General features: G+C 43.3%; 1 protein-coding gene across 1 annotated transcript in view; it reads right to left on the reverse strand.

Moving 5' to 3' along the window:
* Positions 1–6,517, reverse strand: part of LOC139259968 (ETS translocation variant 5-like) — a 34,545-nt gene extending 28,028 nt beyond the window's left edge. The window contains 6 exon segments of the mRNA XM_070875980.1: positions 5,102–5,155; positions 5,334–5,381; positions 5,505–5,592; positions 5,765–5,829; positions 5,832–5,927; positions 6,436–6,517. Coding sequence (XP_070732081.1) covers positions 5,102–5,155; positions 5,334–5,381; positions 5,505–5,592; positions 5,765–5,829; positions 5,832–5,862 — 286 coding nt within the window. The 5' untranslated portion in view covers positions 5,863–5,927; positions 6,436–6,517.
* Positions 6,518–21,999: the final 15,482 nt, after the last annotated feature.

Here is a 21,999-nt window from a genome sequence, read left to right on the forward strand (position 1 = left end):
CTTTACATTTCATTCTGCATTCGGTTTTGTCTATATAGGCTTATTTCCATGCAAATATTACTACATCAGCATTATAACTTCTGCAATGGCCTACACTAGACGTCAAGCTCAGAACAGAAAGCCCTGCAGTTTCCTGTTGAACATATGCTTTAAAGGAGACTCAACGAGTGTGATTTCCTCTCTTTTTGAAACCAGTGCACTCACAATTACGTAACTGAAAGGTTCACTGTGTAACAGGAGTTTCTATCGATTTTGAAACCAAGTGCTCATAGCCAAGCATGATCAATAAAACTTGACTGATTTCATTCACCAAAATCCCACTTACACCACATAAAGCATGGTGGTTTGTGAAGCCGCGACTTTACGTAATTTTCATTTTTCTCCAGTACCAGCTTGGTCTATAATTACACACATTTTTATATTCTGCTGACTGGGAAGGCAATAGATGGAGTAACACACACTTCAGGAGCAGGTTACAAATGATATGTAAATAATGAGCTGAAGAAGTGACAAAGAAAACTGCAAAAGGCAGTAAATGAGGGAAAATAATTATAAAATGCCATTCTCTAGTTGAAAAATCACTCTTTAGGTAGCTTAATGCACCATGAAGCTATTATCAGTGTCTGACTTGAGTTGCACAGCATGAAAAATTAGTTTGTTGTTAATAGTTTGGACATCGATGGTTTATTTCCAAGATTAATATATATCTCATCATTGTCACTTTCTCACACTTTACTATTTCTTACATGTATAACATACAATTGCTGTGTTGAGGAAATGCCAGAGCCACAATTAGTACATGCTATTTATATGGCTTGGTTTAAAAGAAAATGTGTATCTCTCCATACCTAGGCAGTGCCTCCAACCATATCAAATTATGAAGAAGCACTGAACCAGACTGAGATGGCTATCACCCAAGCCACAGCAAGCATAGATGCTTTATCTGAAAGCTACAAGCTGGATGGAATTTTTCTCCTGCTTAAATATTGGCACAGTTCCAAGGCAACAACCTCAACTCTTCACCTACATTAACGATTAGCACAATCAAGAATTGGCCATACACACACTAGTACGAGCACAAAAATTCAGGGCAGCTCTGGTGGAAAGTATGTGCATTAAGTCAGTCTTTTTTTTGCACCGTTTAAACTAATGTTATCTGGGACCCAAAGGCTTCAGTAGGAGCGGAGATGCATTAAACAAAATATCCCACTCATATCAGCATAGAGCATGCCCACCTGTCGCATTGCCACAGACTCCTCAGTGCTGCTGTTCATGTATATTACAAAATATCTGCATACTCGAATATGAAAGCAAATTGGCATACCTAGTGTACACACTCTTCGTCTGGCCTCATGCGCTGAAGTACATTTACCAGCACAAACCTACCACACCGGGGATAGTGAGGGTGCAGAAAGATAGATAGGTTTCTATGGAGAACATGGGAACATGATGGGCATCAATTTAGAGAGCATTGTGCCAGCTTCTGCCATTATAATGGAGCTGGCATTGCCTCTCCATAAAATCCTATAAGCTAATTAAAGCCGGTCGAGTTGCATTGAATTTGAACTCTGCAGTTATAAGAAAGGATCACTGAAGCTACATTTGGATGAACTATAAAAAATGTTCAAAGTGCATCTCTCAGCTCATGAGGACTGTGACAGCAAAGAGCATCCTGACCTACCATATCACTACTGCAACTTTGGAAAACTGACTTAAACCAACATCTTCAGAGCAATCCGCTTAGTTACATGCTGCACAAACATATTTGGACAGTATCCAAAGAAAAACATTTTAGCAATGAATGATTGCACAGAACAGAATTCAGCCTAGCAAAGGACGTAACCTTCTCCTGCATTCTTTCAATACAAGGCTTTCTGGCAAACTTCTACAAAATGCATTACAGTATCCAATAAAAAAAACTCATGGTTTTCATGACAATTAAAGAACTTCTTTGTGCTGGTTTCCAGTTAGTAACACCATAATGCATTGGCTGTTAAGCAGCAGCTTCAGGGATCACCTAGTCTGATCAAAAAGCCCTGTTTCAATGCAAATGTGATTGGCTTCCCTTCCCATCACTATCAGCAATCAAGGTTTCTATGTTTCATTAAACCTAATTAAACTGGAGTGCCACGTGATGAATAGAGCCAGACTCTCCAGGTTACCAGTTCTGGTTTAAGGACTGCCTATAATGAAGATGAAATTTATGTTCATTGGACTTCCAAGTGTTCCAAAAACAATGGGAATGAGACTTTGAGGGTGGGGGCAGGGGAAGGAAAGAAAACAACTCCTTATTCCATAGAAGAGGGCATTCTACACAAAATTAAGTCTCAACATATTTTATGAAGAGAACATTGGCTTTTTTTTTTTTAAACTACACTAGCATTGTTACTTAGGTAAAATTTGCTTCAACAGCAGATTATTTTGGAAGAAAGCCATTTTATTTCAAGTAGTATTATCCATTGTTGGATAGTATATTGAAAAACTTGGCCTGGGGTGGTAGTATTACTTTCTTGTTTAAACAGGTTTCAGAAGGAAAAAGAAAGCAGTCAAGATACATCTCACCTAGTAGCAGTGGGGGAAGGAGGAAATGATCAGATATTTGCATTGCTATAATTTGACAAAAGTGCGTAGATGCGCATATCCTCTACTATGCTTTACTTGACAAATTTTAAATTGTTTGAAATAATTAGTGAAAAATCACGATTTATAAGTAGTCAGGGCTATTAATGTACTGTACAGCACTTCAAGATTTCCTGCAAATCCCATCAATTCTGGGATTTGCCATTAGACAGGAACACAGTAAAGTGAACTATCTATATTGGCCAGTACCACCTTCTCCTGATTTTCAGCTATTAATCACATTATTTTGAATGACAGATCATCAGGCAAAATAGATCCTTTGAATACCACCTCCTTCTCACCCCACCCTTTAGACCCTGAGAGTGGACAAGCCACCTGCTCAAGGTGTCTTTGCAACTGGTCATTAGGAGATACACAGGAAAAGTTGTAGGCAAATACCTGACAGCACAGCCAGAGCAGAAATTCCAACAGGAATCCAGTCCGTGCGTGGGAGCCACTATAGAAATGCTCCACTTTACACAGCGGGTCCCTTAAAGAGCATGCACACAAATGTCAGCTCTCTCGGTTCTCCAAGTAGTTGCATTATGCGAGGATAAAAAGAGTCCCAAATGAAGCAAGTTCACCTGCAGTAACCCTTCCATCAGAGGCAAGAAAAGCATGCACTCTGGACTTAAAACTTCACATTTAATGTTTTGGGTTAAAATAAATTGAAGTGAGATCCAGTTAGTTAAATGTTATACTTAAAATTGTTGCTAATTATGACAAGGTAAAGGCAACGAGGAAACTCCACAGTACTGTCATAAAAACATTGTGCTCAGACAGCTTTCGCAGCCTGTAATCACAATTAACCAAAGGGGTAAAGAGAGTAGAAAGAAAGCCCAATAGTATGGCACCAATAGTAACAGCATTTCCTACAACAGTGACAACATTTCATGAAGTACTTCATTGGCTGTAAAGCGCTTTGGGACGTCCCCAGGTTGTGAAAGGAGCTATAGAAATGAAAATCTTTCTTTTTCTTTTCATTTACTACTGTGAATGTCCCATTGTGGTAAACTTCACAATATAAGGAAAGAAAAACAGAGGAACCTATCCAATGCCAGAGACGATCACAATGGCTAATACCATCTAAAGCTGCCACCAGATGGTCAAGTTTCAGTCATGCTTCTTGATCAGCCAGAGTCACAAGATAACCAAATATCCGAGAACTGCCCGTTAGCGAAACATTAGGGTCTCCAGGGTGTAGGTAAAATGGAGGTGGATTAAGTTGACATTTGTGGTCAGTTCATGTCAGCAGGCCAATAGAGTTAAACACCACTCAAGAACAATTATAAATCTGAATAGATGTGACTGAAGGCCCCAGGCTTTATGCCAAACCCTCCTCTCCCCACAACCCCTCACCCCAACCCAAAATATCAAGCTGGTCACATGACCATTACAGGAGTCTATAATTTCCCACATGGCTGGAGGAGCCAAGAATAAAAGGAAAACAAATCCCATCCTCATTTTCCATCTAGTCTATTTATATAAATTTAGTCAATGAAACAGTTTGTGGAATCTAAATACAGATCACACCTAAATCTGCAGTCACTTTCTGACAGTGTTATCCAACTCCAATAAAGATTGAAAACAGTTAAATGTTCCAGAACTGGTATGTGTCAGGGTAGGGAAGAGGGAGAAAAATGTTGCTAAATTTATAAAACACACCAACTTAAAAATCAAGATCCTGTTCTCCCAGATTCAAAAGTCTATCTTTACTAAAAATGTTCATTATTCCAGAAACTTGAATTTTGATTATCTGCTTGGGTGGCACAACAAAAATTCACCTGTTATCACTACTTTAAATCTACTCCCAGCACCCAAGTGATGGTAAACTGGAATACCCACAGGTCTAAAAAGTCTGGAATTAAACAAAGGCTGCTCCCTCCTAGCCAGGAATAGCCAATGTGCTCCACTTGCAAAAATGCACCTCTACAAAACACCCAAACATAATTCTAAACCACTAGTATATATTAATGTTTTTCACTAAACCCTTGTGAATATATTAAGAAAATAGATCAAATCGGATATGAAATTATTTTTAGAACCGTCCTGGCAATATCATTTGACCAAAAGCTTCTAGATGTGCAGTAAAGTTGGGCCAAGATTAGCTCCAACTCTCCAAATAATTTGCATCTCAACAGAATCCTCAACACAGCAGGGATACAGATGTTTATAATACGCCAATCAAAAAAATGCAAATAATCATTTAGTAACTGATGTTAAAGTTGGACATATTTCGAATGCAGCGTTGCACGACAATCTTTGAGCCTGGGTCAACAGATAGAATTACATTTTACACGTTCCTGAATGTTTAAAATTGATTAATGCTTTTGTGAAATCTTACCGAGCTAACTGCTATCCTGCAAAAAGGGTTAAATCTGAAACTTGGACACTTTTGGTCAGCAAGGAAAATGTTACGCCAGCACAGTATTTGTACTAAAATAGTCACGGAATAACCCCGCCGGGTAAAAAAAATACTCACAGTTAACCGACTGGAAGTCTGGTACAAACTGTTCATCTTCTTCGGGAACTTGGGCTACGAAAAGAGAGAAGGAAATCAATGATAATTGTTTAGAACACTCCATTGTGTTCCCAGGTCAAATCACTTTTACATGGGCACATTTCATATCTGCCACCAAATATAAATATGCAATTATAGTTAACGATCCGTGGCGGAAGAGGGTGATTTAAAAAAAAAAACACGTTCAACTTACCTTCTGCGAGCCACGTTTCTTGCAACTGGCTTAAATCTTGGAAAAGTTCTGCGAAAGGGAAACAGATCATAAGCATGAACGAGACAGGTCATTCATTGCAACCCGGGCGATTCAACACGATGAAACGAGACGATTAAATCTACACCTAGACAATCCACTGCAGTCATTTACCTTCCGAATCATGAGCAAGGTCGGCCTCCACAAATTTCCTTTTTCTGTCGCTCATTTGCCGGCCGCGCAGTTCTTCCACGCGTGTTTTCTGAGAAAACCAAATAAACCCACATAGAAAATTGAGTAAAAGTTTATGCCCAAAAATGAGAGATTGCATTAAAACCTATCCTCCGTCCAAAGCACAAATCGGTGCAATATTTAAGAATTAATTCCAAATAGAATTTTTTTTTTCCTAAAGAGGGAATATTTATTTTACTCACCGGTACATTGTGCACCATAAAAGGAACTTGCTGGTCGTAAAATCCGTCCATTTTGTGGCTGCTCATCTCTTAAAAGTCCCGCTACAAACCTTTAACATGGACTCGCAGACACAAATGAGATTTCTTTTGGTTGTTTTGGTTCGCTTTTGCTCCGCAGCTCCTCCTGCGAGAGAAGAGAGAGAAAATTATGAATGGGGGAGGCTGGCTGGCTGGCGATAGGTAGGAGCGTAACGGGATCCGAGCGCCCCATTCACAAAAAAACACAGCTGAGCCCCGCCGCCCACCGCCTCCCACACAGCAAACAACAACTCGCCTCTTCAGCGCCCTTTAAACTCAATGCAACCGCCCCGAGCTCAGTGAAAAGCCCTTCACTGATCTGCACAAAATCACATCGGCCTCACAGACGGCGAGCGGCACTTCATTTCTCCCGATCGCACAGGCATAATGAAGAAAATGGCGAACATTTGCAACACAAGCTCTCATTAGCATCTATGTTTAGCTTTTAGATGCAACACTTCCCCCCCCCCATTAAAAACATATATAAACTTTATTCAAGGCAACCTTGCACCCTCGGATGTAATTTCTGCTTACCAGTGAAATGGTCTGTATTGTGTTTATAAAACTATTGTTTTAAATACACTTTCTAAAAATTAGAAAAAAACACCACGCACTTGGACTCCCGAGTCGCCGCTCAGAAAAAAGTTGAATGGGTTTTTTGCTCAGGCGAAGTGAACGCGACTTCTTTTCCCCAGAGGCAACTCAGGCTCGCGCAGCTCACCCGCACTGCGATTGGTCAGTTTACCTGCCAGTCACCGCGCAAACCACTCAATGAGTCATTGTTGAAGCAGCGAGCCAACCAATTGATTAACAGCGAAATTGAACCAATGAATCCGATTGGTCCAAACCAGATTGTGCTCCAACACGAAGCTCGCTACACACACACAAAAAAACCCCGCACCAGCCAATCAGAATGCCGGGCGTGCCCTTGATTGATAACTGGCCTGATGACGGGTTTCATTCACGAAAAATTGGTCAGGGCTGAGTAACTGCGCCATTGAAGGACTGAGGATCACAATAGCGCTGCTCGATGCAGCCTGATCCCATGCAAGGTCACAAACAGCATTAAAAACACACATGTACAACAACCTCATATGATTACCAAAACCAAATCAGTTGCACCGTGAAATTAACCGACACATTTGTTCGTACATTCTTGAGTAAAAAGGTGTGTTAGTGACACGCAGCTGGGAGTAAACACTCTTGGCTCGGCCCCAAGAAAATGTTCAATGCACTTTACATTGTTTAAATGTCAGCACAAAAAAATCGATTTTTAAAAGTAAAATATAAGCAGACGGAAATAAATGAGCAAACAGCTGATGATTTCTGCTTTGGGAACTATGTAAACGATCTATATGATTTTTTTTTAAATAAATAGGATCTTGCTATAAGTATCAAATGGCCAGTAGATGTGATAGTTATTTTCAGACCTACCGATTTAACAGTTTGCATTTTCGTTTGTTATACACCAGAAAGAAAGATCTCCGCTTAGTGCATTTACATCACAAATAAACCGTTTGAAAGAATACTGTATCCATGCCACAAACTTTGCATGTGCGACCTATATTTTTAGGAGCTGGGCAAGGAAGGGCTTCCATTTCACGCGAATCGGGCAGCCTCCGGCGATATCCAGGGCGGACACTTGTAGCTGATGTGAAGTGAGAGTGGGAGGTACGCAAACAACACATCAGAAATGGCAAGATCTCAGACACACTCAGTGTTATTCAGCGAGTGAAGGAAAGAGGTTTCTCAAGTCCCACGTGTTTGATTAATTCCCGACGTTGAAAGTCTTTCTTCCCATTTCCACTCTCCCCTCTCGGTCCATTGTTGCTACATTTCCTTGAGGAACGATCGTCAACAACGAAAACAAGCACCTACAGCCCTAACCTGCCAGGTCTCTGCTGGTATCTCTTTCTCGCCGATCTATTATTACATCGATATCAATGTAATTCAAATTAGTGGCGTAATCCCAGGGTAACCCGGTTTTATAGGTTCCCTAGAGTTACAGCCTCAAAACGTGGAGGTCTGATTGTGAACTGATGCTGTTCCATTTCCATTATAACAGCTGGAGCCCATACATTATAAACAAAAGGCAGAAAAAACTCTGCAACTGTCGGAAACAGAACATACTGGAAACAATCTGCAGACCAGTCCGCATCTGCGGACAGAACAGACACATTGCCGTTTCAGATACGGACCCTTCATTAATTGGTCCGAGAAACATAAAAACATAGAAAATAGGTACAGGAGTAGGCCATTCGGCCCTTCGAGCCTGCACCACCATTCAATGAGTTCATGGCTGAACATGCAACTTCAGTACCCCATTCCTGCTTTCTCGCCATACCCCTTGATCCCCCTAGTAGTAAGGACTACATCGAACTCCTTTTTGAATATATTTAGTGAATTGGCCTCAACAACTTTCTGTGGTAGCAAATTTCACAGGTTCACCACTCTCTGGGTGAAGAAGTCTCTCCTCATCTCGGTCCTAAATGGCTTACCCCTAATCCTTAGACTGTGACCCCTGGTTCTGGACATCCCCAACATTGGGAACATTCTTCCTGCATCTAACCTGTCTAAACCCATCAGAATTTTAAACGTTTCTATGAGATCCCCTCTCAGTCTTCTGAACTCCAGTGAATACAAGCCCAGTTGATCCAGTCTTTCTTGATAGGTCAGTCCTGCCATTCTGGGAATCAGTCTGGTGAACCTTCGCTGCACTCCCTCAATAGCAAGAATGTCCTTCCTCAAGTTAGGAGACCAAAACTGTACACAATACTCCAGGTGTGGCCTCACCAAGGCCCGGTACAACTGTAGTAACACCTCCTTGCCCCTGTACTCAAATCCCCTTGCTATGAAGGCCAACATGCCATTTGCTTTCTTAACCGCCTGCTGTACCTGCATGCCAACCCTTTTCCTAATCTGTCACCATTCAGATAATAGTCTGTCTCTCTATTTTTACCACCAAAGTAGATAACCTCACATTTATCCACATTATACTTCATCTGCCATGCATTTGCCCACTCACCTAACCTATCCAAGTCACTCTGCAGCCACATAGCATCCTCCTCGCAGCTCACACTGCCACCCAACTTCGTGTCATCTGCAAATTTGGAGATACTACATTTAATCCCCTCGTCTAAATCATTAATGTACAATGTAAACAGCTGGGGCCCCAGCACAGAACCTTGTGGTACCCCACTAGTCACTGCCTGCCATTCTGAAAAGTACCCATTTACTCCTACTCTTTGCTTCCCGTCTGACAACCAGTTCTCAATCCACGTCAGCACACTACCCCAATGCCATGTGCTTTAACTTTGCACATTAATCTCTTGTATGGGACCTTGTTGAAAGCCTTCTGAAAGTTCAAATACACCACATCAACTGGTTCTCCGTTGTCCACTCTAATGGAAACATCCTCAAAAAATTCCAGAAGATTTGTCAAGCATGATTTCCCTTTCACAAATCCATGCTGACTTGGACCTATCATGTCACCTCTTTCCAAATGCGCTGCTATGACATCCTTAATAATTGATTCCATCATTTTGCCCACTACCGATGTCAGGCTGACCGGTCTATAATTCCATTTTCTCTCTCCCTCCTTTTTTAAAAAGTGGGGTTACATTGGCTACCCTCCACTCGATAGGAACTGATCCAGAGTCTATGGAATGTTGGAAAATGACTGTCAATACATCCGCTATTTCTAAGGCCACCTCCTTAAGTACTCTGTGATGTAGTCCATCAGGCCCTGGGGATTTATCGGCCTTTCATCCCATCAATTTCCCCAACACAATTTCCCGACTAATAAGGATTTCCCTCAGTTCCACCTTCTTACTAGACCCTCTGACCCTTTTTATATCCGGAAGGTTGTTTGTGTCCTCCTTAGTGAATACCGAACCAAAGTACTTGTTCAATTGGTCTGCCATTTCTTTGTTCCCCGTTATGACTTCCTCTGATTCTGACTGCAGGGGACCTACGTTTGTCTTTACTAACCTTTTTCTCTTTACATATCTATAGAAACTTTTACAATCCGTCTTAATGTTCCCTGCAAGCTTCCTCTCGTACTCTATTTTCCCTGCCCTACTCAAACCCTTTGTCTTTCTCTGCTGAGTTCTAAATTTCTCCCAGTCGCCGGGTTCACTGCTATTTCTGGCCAATTTGTATGCCACTTCCTTGGCTTTAATACTATCCCTGATTTCCCTTGATAGCCACGGTTGAGCCACTTTCCCTTTTTTATTTTTATGCCAGACGGGATGTACAATTGTTGTAGTTCATCCATGCGGTCTGTAAATGTCTGCCATTGCCCATCCACAGTCAACCCCTTAAGTATCATTTGCCAATCTATCTGAGCCAATTCACGCCTCATACCTTCAAAGTTAGCCTTCTTTAAGTTCTGGACCATGGTCTCTGAATTAACTGTTTCATTCTCCATCCTAATGTAGAATTCCACCATATTATGGTCACTCTTCCCCAAGGGGCCACGCACAATGAGATTGCTAATTAATCCTCTCTCATTACACAACACCCAGTCTAAGATGGCCACCCCCCTAGTTGGTTCCTCGACATATTGGTCTAAAAAACCATCCCTTATGCACTCCAGGAAATCCTCCTCCACCGTATTGCTTCCAGTTTGATTAGCCCAATCTATATGCATATAAAAGTCACCCATGATAACTGCTGCACCTTTATTGCATGAACCCCTAATTTCCTGTTTGATGCCCTCCCCAACATCACTACTACTGTTTGGAGGTCTGTACACAACTCCCACTAACGTTTTTTACCCTTTGGTGTTCTGCAGCTCTACCCATATAGATTCCACATCATCCAAGCTAATGTCCTTCCTAACTATTGCATTAATCTCCTCTTTAACCAGCAATGCTACCCCACCTTCTTTTCCTTTCTGTCTATCCTTCCTGAATGTTGAATACCCATGGATGTTGAGTTCCCAGCCCTGATCATCCTGGAGCCATGTCTCTGTAATCCAAATCACATCATATCTATTAACATCTATTTGCACAGTTAATTCATCCACCTTATTACGGATACTCCTTGCATTAAGACACAAAGCCTGCAGGCTTGTTTTTTTAACACCCTTTGTCCTTTTAGAATTATGATGTAGTGTGGCCCTTTTTGTTTCTTGCCTTTGTTTACTCGACCTTCACTATTGCTTTTTACCTTTCTACCATCTGTTTCTGACTCCATATTACTTCACCCTATCTCACTGCATAGGTTCCCATCCCCCTGCCATATTAGTTTAAACACTCCCGAACTGCATTTGCAAATGTTACCCCTAGGACATCAGTTCCAGTCCTGCCCAAGTGCAGACCATTCCTTTTGTACAGGTCCCACTTCCCCCAGAACTGGTTTCAATATCCCAGGAATTTGAATCCCTCCCTCTTGCACCACTGCTCAAGCCACGTATTTATTCTAACTATCCTGCTCCCTCTACTCTGATTAGCACGTGGCATTGGTAGCAATCCAGAGATTACTAACTTTGAGGTCCTACTTTTTAATTTAACTCCTAGCTCCCTAAATTCAGCTTGTAGGACCTCTTCCCACTTCTTACCTATATCGTTGGTACCTACATGTACCACGACAACTGGCTGTTCACCCTCCCTCTCCAGAATGCTCAACTTGTCTCCCCACAGATGTTAACTGATCTGCTGAGTGTTTACAGCTTTTTCTGTTTTTGTTTGGCCCATACAGCTATCAAATGGAGGGTGGGGAGAGAAAGGAGAAAGACTTGCATTTATGTAGCACCTTTCATGACTTCAGGACATGTCAAAGTGCTTTACAGGCAATGCAATTCTTTTTTTGAAGTGTAGTTGCTGTTGTAAATGTAGGAAACATGGCAGCCAATTGCACACAGGAAGGTCCCACCTAATGAAATAATGACCAGATACTCTGATTTGGTGATGTTGGTTGAGGGATGGCCAGGACACCAGTGGAAACTCCTTCAAATAGTACCATGGGATCTGTTATGCCCACCTGAGTGGGTAGACGAGCCCTCAGTTTAATATCTCATCTGAAAGGCGGCACTTCCGATAGTGCAGCCCTTTCTCAGTGTTGCACTGAAAGGTCAGCCTAGATTATGTTCTCAAATCCCTGGAGTGGGATTTGAACACACAACCTCCTGACTCAGAAACGAGAGTGCTACCCACTGAGCCAAGGCTGACACACAGGGGATACATCCTGAATTAGAGTGGACCAGATTCACTTTGTCATAAAATGGACAGTATAAATCAAGTAATTCAGGCTTGTTGACGTCAGATTGTAAATTATCCCCCATACAAAATTCACCCCTCAGGTTGTAGGTTGGATACCAGTAATATTGTAATGTCAATGGGAAGGACGATACTTTGATCTCTTTGTGTATCGCCAGGTAACAAGGAATGTCATTGTGTTGACGTAGTTAATGAATTGTCTAGGCTGACACCTAAAGTGAAACCCCCCTCCAAAGTGAATTTCACTCCTTTGGCTCCAACCAACCAGAGACAAACATGAACAAATCCTCAAGTGGCACTCATCATTGATTCTGTTCATTTTGGGTGGGTCTGCAGTGTGCGCTGGCAGGCTTTGCCACCATGAGTGTGTCACAGCTAAGCCCTATGCTGAAATAATAACAGAAAATTCTGGAAATGTTTCTGATGCAAGATCATCGACTTGACATGTTAACCCTACCCACAGATGCTGCCTGACTAGCTGAGTATTTCCAGCATTTTCTGTTTTTATTTCAGATTTCCAGCATCCACAGTAATTTTGAGCCCAATGCTGTCCTCACTAAACAGCCAAACAGCCACACATGCGCTCTTTCCAGGGGTCACTGTATAATGATTGGAAGCAGAACTTGACCAGTTATTCGCTCCTTAATCCAGGGCAGCTTAGGCCAATAATAGCACCCCTACCGACAGTCACAGTTGAGATGAGCTCATTCTGAATGGGCCAAGAATCAAATCTGGGATCGTCTGGTTTTTGCGGTTTTATTACACATTACTTTTACTAAGCTATTGGGAGCATGAAACAATTTTCATTGAAGACTAGTAGATTTCCCGTTGGATTGCTCAGGGCCTGGCGTGAGGTCTTTAATGTTTACTGTGGGCGCACTGCATCTTAAATGCAATAGCAGTTTTCCCATCACTGTGCTACAGCGAATTTTCTAAAGAAATATATCAATGATTGACAAGAGGTAAAAATATTGCATAGCCTACTGATTTGTAATGGTCCGGGCCTTACAGCCATAAGTTTGTTATAGTATTTGTCTACCACTTTACGAAACCTACTTAAGATATAATAAACTTTATTCTACCTTTCCAAATCCTTTTTATTCTCAGTCACTTACATTGGCCCTGAAATTGCAGTCGGTGGCATAGCTAAGGAACACACTGCGACCTCTGAACAAAATCCACTCTTACCGGGTGTGAGGCCCCAAACGAGTACTTGCATTGTTTTTGCTGTGAAGATGTGCGCAGCGTAGTGGCCCACGGATCCCAGGGGCGCACCATCTGTGTAAGCGTACTTGGGATCATGTGGGGTGGTGTGCCAATCAGGAAACAGAAATCTCCGATGCCCAGTATCAATCAAATTTTAAATTAAATGGTGTGAATATTGATTTGAAAGGTATTGATGACTTATCACTCCCACTATAAATAATAATGATAATTATTATAACACTCAAGCTAAACTGACAAGGAATATTTTTTGTTAAATAAACACGATTTCCTTTTCAAAGATCTGTCCAGTTTTACTTACATTGAGTGAAATTAATAAAAGCAACAATTATTCAAAGCGAAGTATGGCAAAGAAATATTAGGCAGCAAATCTTGTTTCAACAATATCCAATTACTTTATTCTGAAAAAAGTCTGGTGGCTGGGAATAATTCGTAATCAGAGTGTTGGACAGCAGAGTGAGAACAACATAAAGTAATGCCAGTATTGCTCCTCACTATACCTCTTGGTTAAAGACACCCAGTTATGGCAATGAACAGTGTTACAATTATGTTCCTTAATCACATCCAGGAGGTTTAACTGCCTTATCGATGTGTTTCATTAAGTTAATTTAGGTATTACAGTCGACAGTTTTCATACACAGTTGTTTTCAGATGAACATAATATTAGACATTGTCATGCAAATTGTTTTAATAATCATAATTTGGTGCACTGAGGTTTTGTAATCTCATGCTGAGAGCCTTTGGCCTCGGGGTAGTGAACCCTTCTGTGTCGATGCCATGCTATTGCTTTGCACTACAGATAGTTATGTTTCCAGTTTCCAGTTCTACCTTGTTTAGCCTTGTCCAAGGCATATGGTAGCCTTGTCCAAGGCATAGGGTAAAATGATGGAATCAATTATTAAGGATGTCATAGCAGCGCATTTGGAAAGAGGTGACATGATAGGTCCAAGTCAGCATGGATTTGTGAAAGGGAAATCATGCTTGACAAATCTTCTGGAATTTTTTGAGGATGTTTCCAGTAGAGTGGACAAGGGAGAACCAGTTGATGTGGTATATTTGGACTTTCGGAAGGCTTTCGACAAGGTCCCACACAAGCGATTAATGTGCAAAGTTAAAGCACATGGGATTAGGGGTAGTGTGCTGACATGGATTGAGAACTGGTTGTCAGACAGGAAGCAAAGAGTAGGAGTAAATGGGTACTTTTCAGAATGGCAGGCAGTGACTAGTGGGGTACTGCAAGGTTCTGTGCTGGGGCCCCAGCTGTTTACACTGTACATCAATGATTTAGACGAGGGGATTAAATGTAGTATCTCCAAATTTGCGGATGACACGAAGTTGGGTGGCAGTGTGAGCTGCGAGGAGGATGCTATGAGGCTGCAGAATAACTTGGATAGGTTAGGTGAGTGGGCAAATGCATGGCAGATGAAGTATAATGTGGATAAATGTGAGGTTATCTACATTGGTGGTAAAAACAGAGAGACAGACTATTATCTGAATGGTGACAGATTAGGAAAAGGGGAGGTGCAACGAGACCTAGGTGTCATGGTACATCAGTCATTGAAGGTTGGCATGCAGGTACAGCAGGCAGTTAAGAAAGCAAATGGCATGTTGGCCTTCATAGTGAGGGGATTTGAGTACAGGGGCAAGGAGGTGTTGCTACAATTGTACAGGGCCTTGGTGAGGCCACACCTGGAGTATTGTGTGCAGTTTTGGTCTCCTAACCTGAGGAAGGACATTCTTGCTATTGAGGGAGTGCAGCGAAGGTTCACCAGACTGATTCCCGGGATGGCGGGACTGACCTATCAAGAAAGACTGGATCAACTGGGCTTGTATTCACTGGAGTTCAGAAGAATGAGAGGGGACCTCATAGAAATGTTTAAAATTCTGATGGGTTCAGACAGGTTAGATGCAGGAAGAATGTTCCCAATGTTGGGGAAGTCCAGAACCAGGGGTCACAGTCTAAGGATAACGGGTAAGCCATTTAGGACCGAGATGAGGAGAAACTTCTTCACCCAGAGAGTGGTGAACCTGTGGAATTCTCTATCACAGAAAGTTGTTGAGGCCAATTCACTAAATATATTCAAAAAGGAGTTAGATGAAGTCCTTACTACTAGGAGGATTATGGGATATGGCGAGAAAGCAGGAATGGGGTACTGAAGTTGCATGTTCAGCCATGAACTCATTGAATGGCGGTGCAGGCTCGAAGGGCCGAATGGCCTACTCCTGCATCTATTTTCTATGTTTCTATGTTAGAGTGTGATGATAAACAGCTATGTTGAATATTAAAACAGTATGGACAATTATTAATTTAAACTCCCCCCTCCCTGTACGCTGTGCAAACAGTCTCCTGTGGTTGTAAATTTTTTCCAGTGTAATTGATAGGCAATTGGTGGGACGTTAACCTGACTCTGTGCCAGCAATGAGGATTTGACAGTTGCAGCGGATGATCTGTCCAGTCGGAACGTGACAAATCCTAAGTTTGGGGTTTAGCGCAAGCACTTGAACTTGCGGTCAGTTGCAAAGGCGGTATGACGGCATACTCTGAGAGTAAGCCGTCATACCAACTGCAAATTCTGCCCCATTATAATTTTGTTGTCGTACTTCTCACAATTGATTTACAATATTTGTTTACGATCTGGGTATTCTCACTGGCTAAAAACTACAATTCCCACAATGCATCTGTCTCACAGTAAGTTTGCCATCAGAAGCTGGAACTCCCAAGCTCCCAGACCCAAGTTGTGTGACTGAAGCAAAACTCAAGCCATGAGTCACAGAGAGGAGAGGGCAGAGGAGGTGGGGGGGGGGGGGGGGGATCGGGGGTGTTCCTTTGGAGGGGAAGGTTCTGCCATGCATTTTCAAAATTAAAGTTCTAGTTTTATGGGTAAATTTAATAATTCCTCCCCCCATAATTATGCAATTGTTTATCTGTTCGCTATGTTATAGCTGACCTGAGAGAAAAGACAAAATGGAGCCTAAAAGCAGTTTGTAGAAATGATTTTAGTGATTTGATTGATTTGTTTTGTGGTTGCTAATTCCTGATTCCTGATTGAAAATGGTAGATTATTTGAGCAAATCAAAATGGTTAACTGAACAAATCCTCATTACCTAAGTGAATAAAATATGTGAAACCACACATTATGGCCAGAATTTTCTGGGGGTCAGCAGGTGGGATTGGCAGTGGGTCAGGTGGGAAATTTGATATTTTTGACAGTGGGTCAGCAACCCGCTGTCAACACGCTCCCAGCCATCTTTCCCAATGTTGGGTTTGTCAGCACTGAGCAGACCCAACAGGCAGTGGCGGGCAACCCAGTTCAGGCAATTAGTGGCTTGTTTAGAGCCATTTAAGAATGATTTTCAGTTTACCTTTTGCATTTGACAGCTTGTCCAAGGGGTCCATGCTGGTCATGGGCCACATCTGTCAAACTGAGGTGGGAGTTCAGTGGCCATTGAATCAACTGATGAGTTAACAGCTTCAAATGTAAAATAAAAGCTCGCACCTCACAGAGATACCTTCCCTCAGCCACAAGTTGTTCCTCACTGCATTTCCACAACAGATTAAACATGCTGCAAGTCTTTCCTCAAGTCTACATCCAGTCTGACCTCATTGCCTCTCTCACTATTGACAGATCGCTTCTGTCATCTCTACTTCACAGCAGGATGAGGTTGAGTGTGGCTTTGTACCAACATTTTGTGATCTACTGAGATCATTGAAACGTTTGTGGCACTGCACCCAGGTTCTCCTGATCACATCCCTGCTTGTGCCCTCCTCTGAAATGTGCAACCAGGCTGTGTTGATCTCCTGGGGAGGTCTCTTCCATCCATTTGAAGGGAAGAGGACCTCCCTGCGGGCTGTGACTCCCTCCACTGAGTCCCGATACTGGGAATCATCCTTGTGGTTCGTCTCCCCACTGCTTCCAGTGTTGAATGTCTGCCTTGTTTCTTAGGATCTGAGTTGGAAACAGTGGGGTAAAGTTTCCACTTTGGGCGCAATCGACAATCTGGGTGAAATTTGCGCTCAAAATTGTGCTAGCTTTGAAAAGTGTTCTTTTTACTTGAGATCCGATCAAACTCATTTGCATATCCCCAAATGCAAAATCTGCAATGAACCAGCACAATTGAGCAACATAATATATTTTTTAAATAACTGGTTTGATAAAGTATTCATTGTTATATTTAAGAGTGGTAACACCGTTGTAAATGGGTTTAACACAAAAAATAAGCATAATCACAGTGTTAATCCACCACAAACCGGGTGCAATTAGTGGAAACTCGCAATGGTGATTAATGTGACCTGGGGCCATCGTCAGTTTTGTGGGCAGGGCCAGCTTTTAGCGCAATGTTATTTTAAACTAGCGCAAAAGATCGCAGAAACTCGAATTGCACTGGGCGTTATTTGCGCTTGTAATTCCATGATCTTTTGCATTGCTTTGGCCAATTTTGGGCAAATTGCACTGAAAAAAACAACGCAACCTAGCGGAAACTCCAGGCCAGTATTCAAGATGCAGTCTGACCAAAGATCAACCGTGTCTGACTTATATTGTACTATTTTGATTATATAGTTCAACACTGTTTTGGTTTGTTGATTGCTGCATTTCATTGGCTAGACATGTTGGGGGTTAAATTCGATAGCCCCCGAAAACGAGTGTGGGTATTGCAACACGCAATTAGATGATAGTAGTGTGCAGCTCAGTGCTGAATGTGGTGTTGAGTGGCTGCATGACTCAGCAGGGGGCCCAGGTGCGTGCGAGGCTAGCTCCACTGAAAGCTAGCCTGCACAACTTAAAGCCAGCCTCCCCTCTTAAAGGGGAGATGCATTCTGGCTGCAGTAGGTACTGGAAGTGGCTGGGGAAGACATTCTGAACAGGAAGAAGATGTACTAATAGCACAACAGGGGAGAATGTAGACTCTAACATTTTCCGATGCAGCATTGGAGAGCAGGCAGAGAGAGGTCTTCTATTCACAGGGGACCAGGCAGCCCTCCAGACATTCTGTGAGAAGGGAATGGGAGCAGATCGCCATCGCAGTCAATGCCAGCAGTGTAGCCCTGAAGACGTGGATGGAGTGCCACAATAAGTTTAATGACCTCACACAAGTGTTCAAGGTCAGTGAATTCATCTTCAAATGCCATAACTTTACAACTGAACGACTGGGCTCAGACATTGCTCAATTCACCACCTACCAACAATCTCTATCAATCACGGCTCATACATCGATTCGTGGGGCACTGACACCAGTACTCAGGAAACAGAGTTCCATGGGGACGGACTACACCTGAACCAGAGTTCTAGTGAATCGAATAACTAGAGAAGTAGACAGGACTTTAAACTAAATAAGTTGGGGGTAGGGTGGGTGCGGGGGGCGGTGGAGGGGAGGAGGGTTGCAGTGGAGAGAAATCTAGAATGCTAAAGAGAAAAAAGGAAGCAATGCAAGAAAGTGATTGTGGTAAGGATAACCAGATTACGTCAGGAAGGGACAGAGCATACAAACAAAAGAGTGCACTAACAAATAGGGTCCAAGTAAGAAAAAAATAGCGATAAGACAAATAAGGCTATATTACAAAATAATGTTAAGATGTCTAATAATGTTAAAAAGACAAATCTAAAAGCATTGTATTGGAATACATGAAGCATCGCTAATAAGGTAGACAAATTAACAGTGCAAATAGATGTAAATGGATACGATATAGTTGCAATTACGGAGACATGGTTGCAGGGTGACCAGGGTTGGGAACTGAATACCAAGGATATTCGATATTTAGGAAGGAAAGACAAAAAGGAAAAGGGGATGGCGTTGTTAGTAAAGGTTGAAATCCGAGCAATAGTGAGGAAGGATACTGGCTCAGAAAATCAAGATGTAGAATCAGTCTGGGTGGAGCTAAGGAGCACCAAGGGGCATAAAACATTGGTGGGAGTTGTCTATCGGCCTCCAAACAGTAGTGGTAATGTAGGGGACGGCATCAAACAGGAAATTAAAGACATGTAACAAGGGTACTGTCATGTATTCAACCAGCATTGTAACCCATGTATAAACTGATCTAAGTTGTACACCGTGAGAACACTGACCACTAGGTGGGAGACACTCCTAACCTGGACCTTCATAACCTGGATAAAAGGGGAAGCTCCACCCACCTTCATCACCTGAGTGCTAAGGAATAAAGGACAGGTCACAGACTGACCTTCTCTGAAGCATGGGCCTCATGTGCATTTATACTGTGTAGTAAGGACGTATCAATGGCGACAAGGATGGGATTTAAACCACGCGAGCATGGCCACTAGCAGAACAGATGAGAGGTACTGTGTTAAGGAATGGTTGGGACAGAGATTCAACATTGTTAAAGCAGCACACAGTTCTCCAGGCAGACAAGGGCAGTCAGGCATGCCCCAACATGTAGTCGAACCCAGAGGGGGAGTTCGACAGAGACAATGGCAAGCTGAACAGCGATTCACGCCATTGCAAGGGACAATGCGGCCAGTAATGGGGCCATCAACACCTGTTAATGGTGCACTCAAGGACAATAACAGGGGCAGTCAGGGACGATCGACTGGCAAGGGACCTTTTGTTTCAAACCGCAACTCATGCTGGAGGCATGGAGGCATACATTCAGCCAGAGTTTGCAGAGATGAGCAAAATACCTGCAGAAATTGCAGAAATGGACACTGGGGGAAATCGCTGGAAGCTGAAGTTCAGCGAGTTCATGTGGAGCACGTATACAGTTCATACACCAGGACGCCACCGATAATGATGAAAGTGCTCCTCAATGGCATCCCAGTATCAATGGAGTTAGACACAGGGGTCAGCCAGTCCCTGATGAGTATCAAACAGTTCGAAAAGTTGTGGGCATCCAAGGCCAGGAGGCCAAAATTAGCGCCGATTGACGCACAGCTACGGACTTACACAAAGCAGATCATTGCGGTGCTAGGCAGCGCCACGGTAGTCGTGACCCACAAAGATTCGGAGAACAGGTTGCCACTCTGGATTGTCCCAGGGGACAGTCCCGCACTACTGGGGAGGAGTTAGCTTGCTGTCATGAACTGGAAATAGGGCGATGTCAATGCAATTTCCTCTGTGGAGCGAGTATCATGCTCACAGGTCCTGGAAAAATTTGACTCATTATTTCAACCGGCATTGGCACTTTCATGGGGGCCAAGGTAGTGATTCACATAAACCCGGACGCCAGACCAGTACACCACAAGGCCAGAGCGGTGCCGTACGTGATGCGGGAAAAGATAGAAGGCGAATTGGACCGCCTGTTGAGGGAAGGCATCATCTCGCCAGTTGAATTCAGTGACTGGGCGAGCCCGATTGTGCCAGTGCTCAAGGCGGATGGGTCGGTGAGGATATGTGGCGATTACAAGGCCACCATCAATCGGGTATCACTCCAAGACCAGTACCCGCTACCGAGAGCGGAGGACCTCTTTGCGACGCTATCCGGTGGCAAACTTTTTTCAAAATTGGACCTGACCTCAGCTTACATGACCCAGGATCTGGCGAGTGAGTCGAAGAAGCTGACCACCATCACGACACACAAGGGGTTGTTTGAGTACAACAGATGTCCGTTCGGCTGCCGCGATCTTCCAACGAAATATGGAAAGCCTCCTCAAGTCGATTCCAGGGAAGGTGGTTTTTCAGGACGACATCCTCATTACGGGTTACAATACTGAAGAACACCTCCACAACCTGGAGGAGGTGCTACGCAGACTGGACCGGGTAGGTCTGCAACTGAAAAAGGCGAAGTGCGTCTTCCTAGCTCCAGAGGTAGAATTCCTGGGGATGAGGGTAGCAGCAGACGGGATCAGCCCTACTGCATCCAAGACGGAAGCGATCCAGAGAGCACCCAGACCCCGTAACACGACGGAGCTGCGTTCGTTCCTGGGGCTCCTGAACTAATTTGGTAACTTTCTTCCCAAATTGAGCACGCTGCTAGAGCCGCTACACGTGCTCCTACGCAAAGGTTGCGAATGGGACAGCCAGGAAAGGGCTTTTAATAGAGCACGCAATTTGTTATGTTCCTACAATCTGTTAACGCTATATGACCCATGTAAGAAACTTGTGTTAACGTGCGATGAGTCGTCTTATGGTGTCGGGTGTGTGTTGCAGCATGTCAATGCCAAGGGTCAGTTACAGCCGGTAGCTTATGCCTCCAGGAGTTTGTCCCAGGCAGAAAGGGGCTACGGGATGGTAGAAAAGGAGGCGCTCGCATGTGTATATGCGTTAAAGAAAATGCACCAGTACCTGTTTGGCAGGAAATTTGAGCTGGAGACAGATCACAAACTGCTAACGTCCCTTTTGGCCGACAACAAGGCCATAAATGCAAATGCATCGGCCTGCATACAGAGATGGGCACTCACGTTAGCTGCCTATGACTACACAATTCGGCACAGACCGGGCACCGAAAACTGCACCGATGCACTCAGCAGGCTCCCACTAGCCACCACTGAGGGGGCTACCGAGCATGGTACTGAGATGGTCATGGCTGTTGAAGCTTTCGGAAGCGAAGGCTCACCCGTGACAGCCTGTCAGATTAAAGTGTGGACAAATAGAGACCCGCTATTGTCTCTAGTCAAGAAATGTGTCCTGAATGGGGACTGGGCAGCCACGTTCAGGGCATGCCCTGAGAAATTTAAACCATTTCACAGGCGCAAGGATGAACTCTCGATTCAGGCCGATTGCCTACTGTGGGGAAACCGCGTAGTCATGCCCCAGATGGGCAGAGAGGTGTTCATCAGAGAACTC

Source organism: Pristiophorus japonicus, chromosome 3 (assembly GCF_044704955.1).
Source record: "Pristiophorus japonicus isolate sPriJap1 chromosome 3, sPriJap1.hap1, whole genome shotgun sequence".
Classification (NCBI taxonomy): Eukaryota; Metazoa; Chordata; class Chondrichthyes; family Pristiophoridae; genus Pristiophorus; species Pristiophorus japonicus.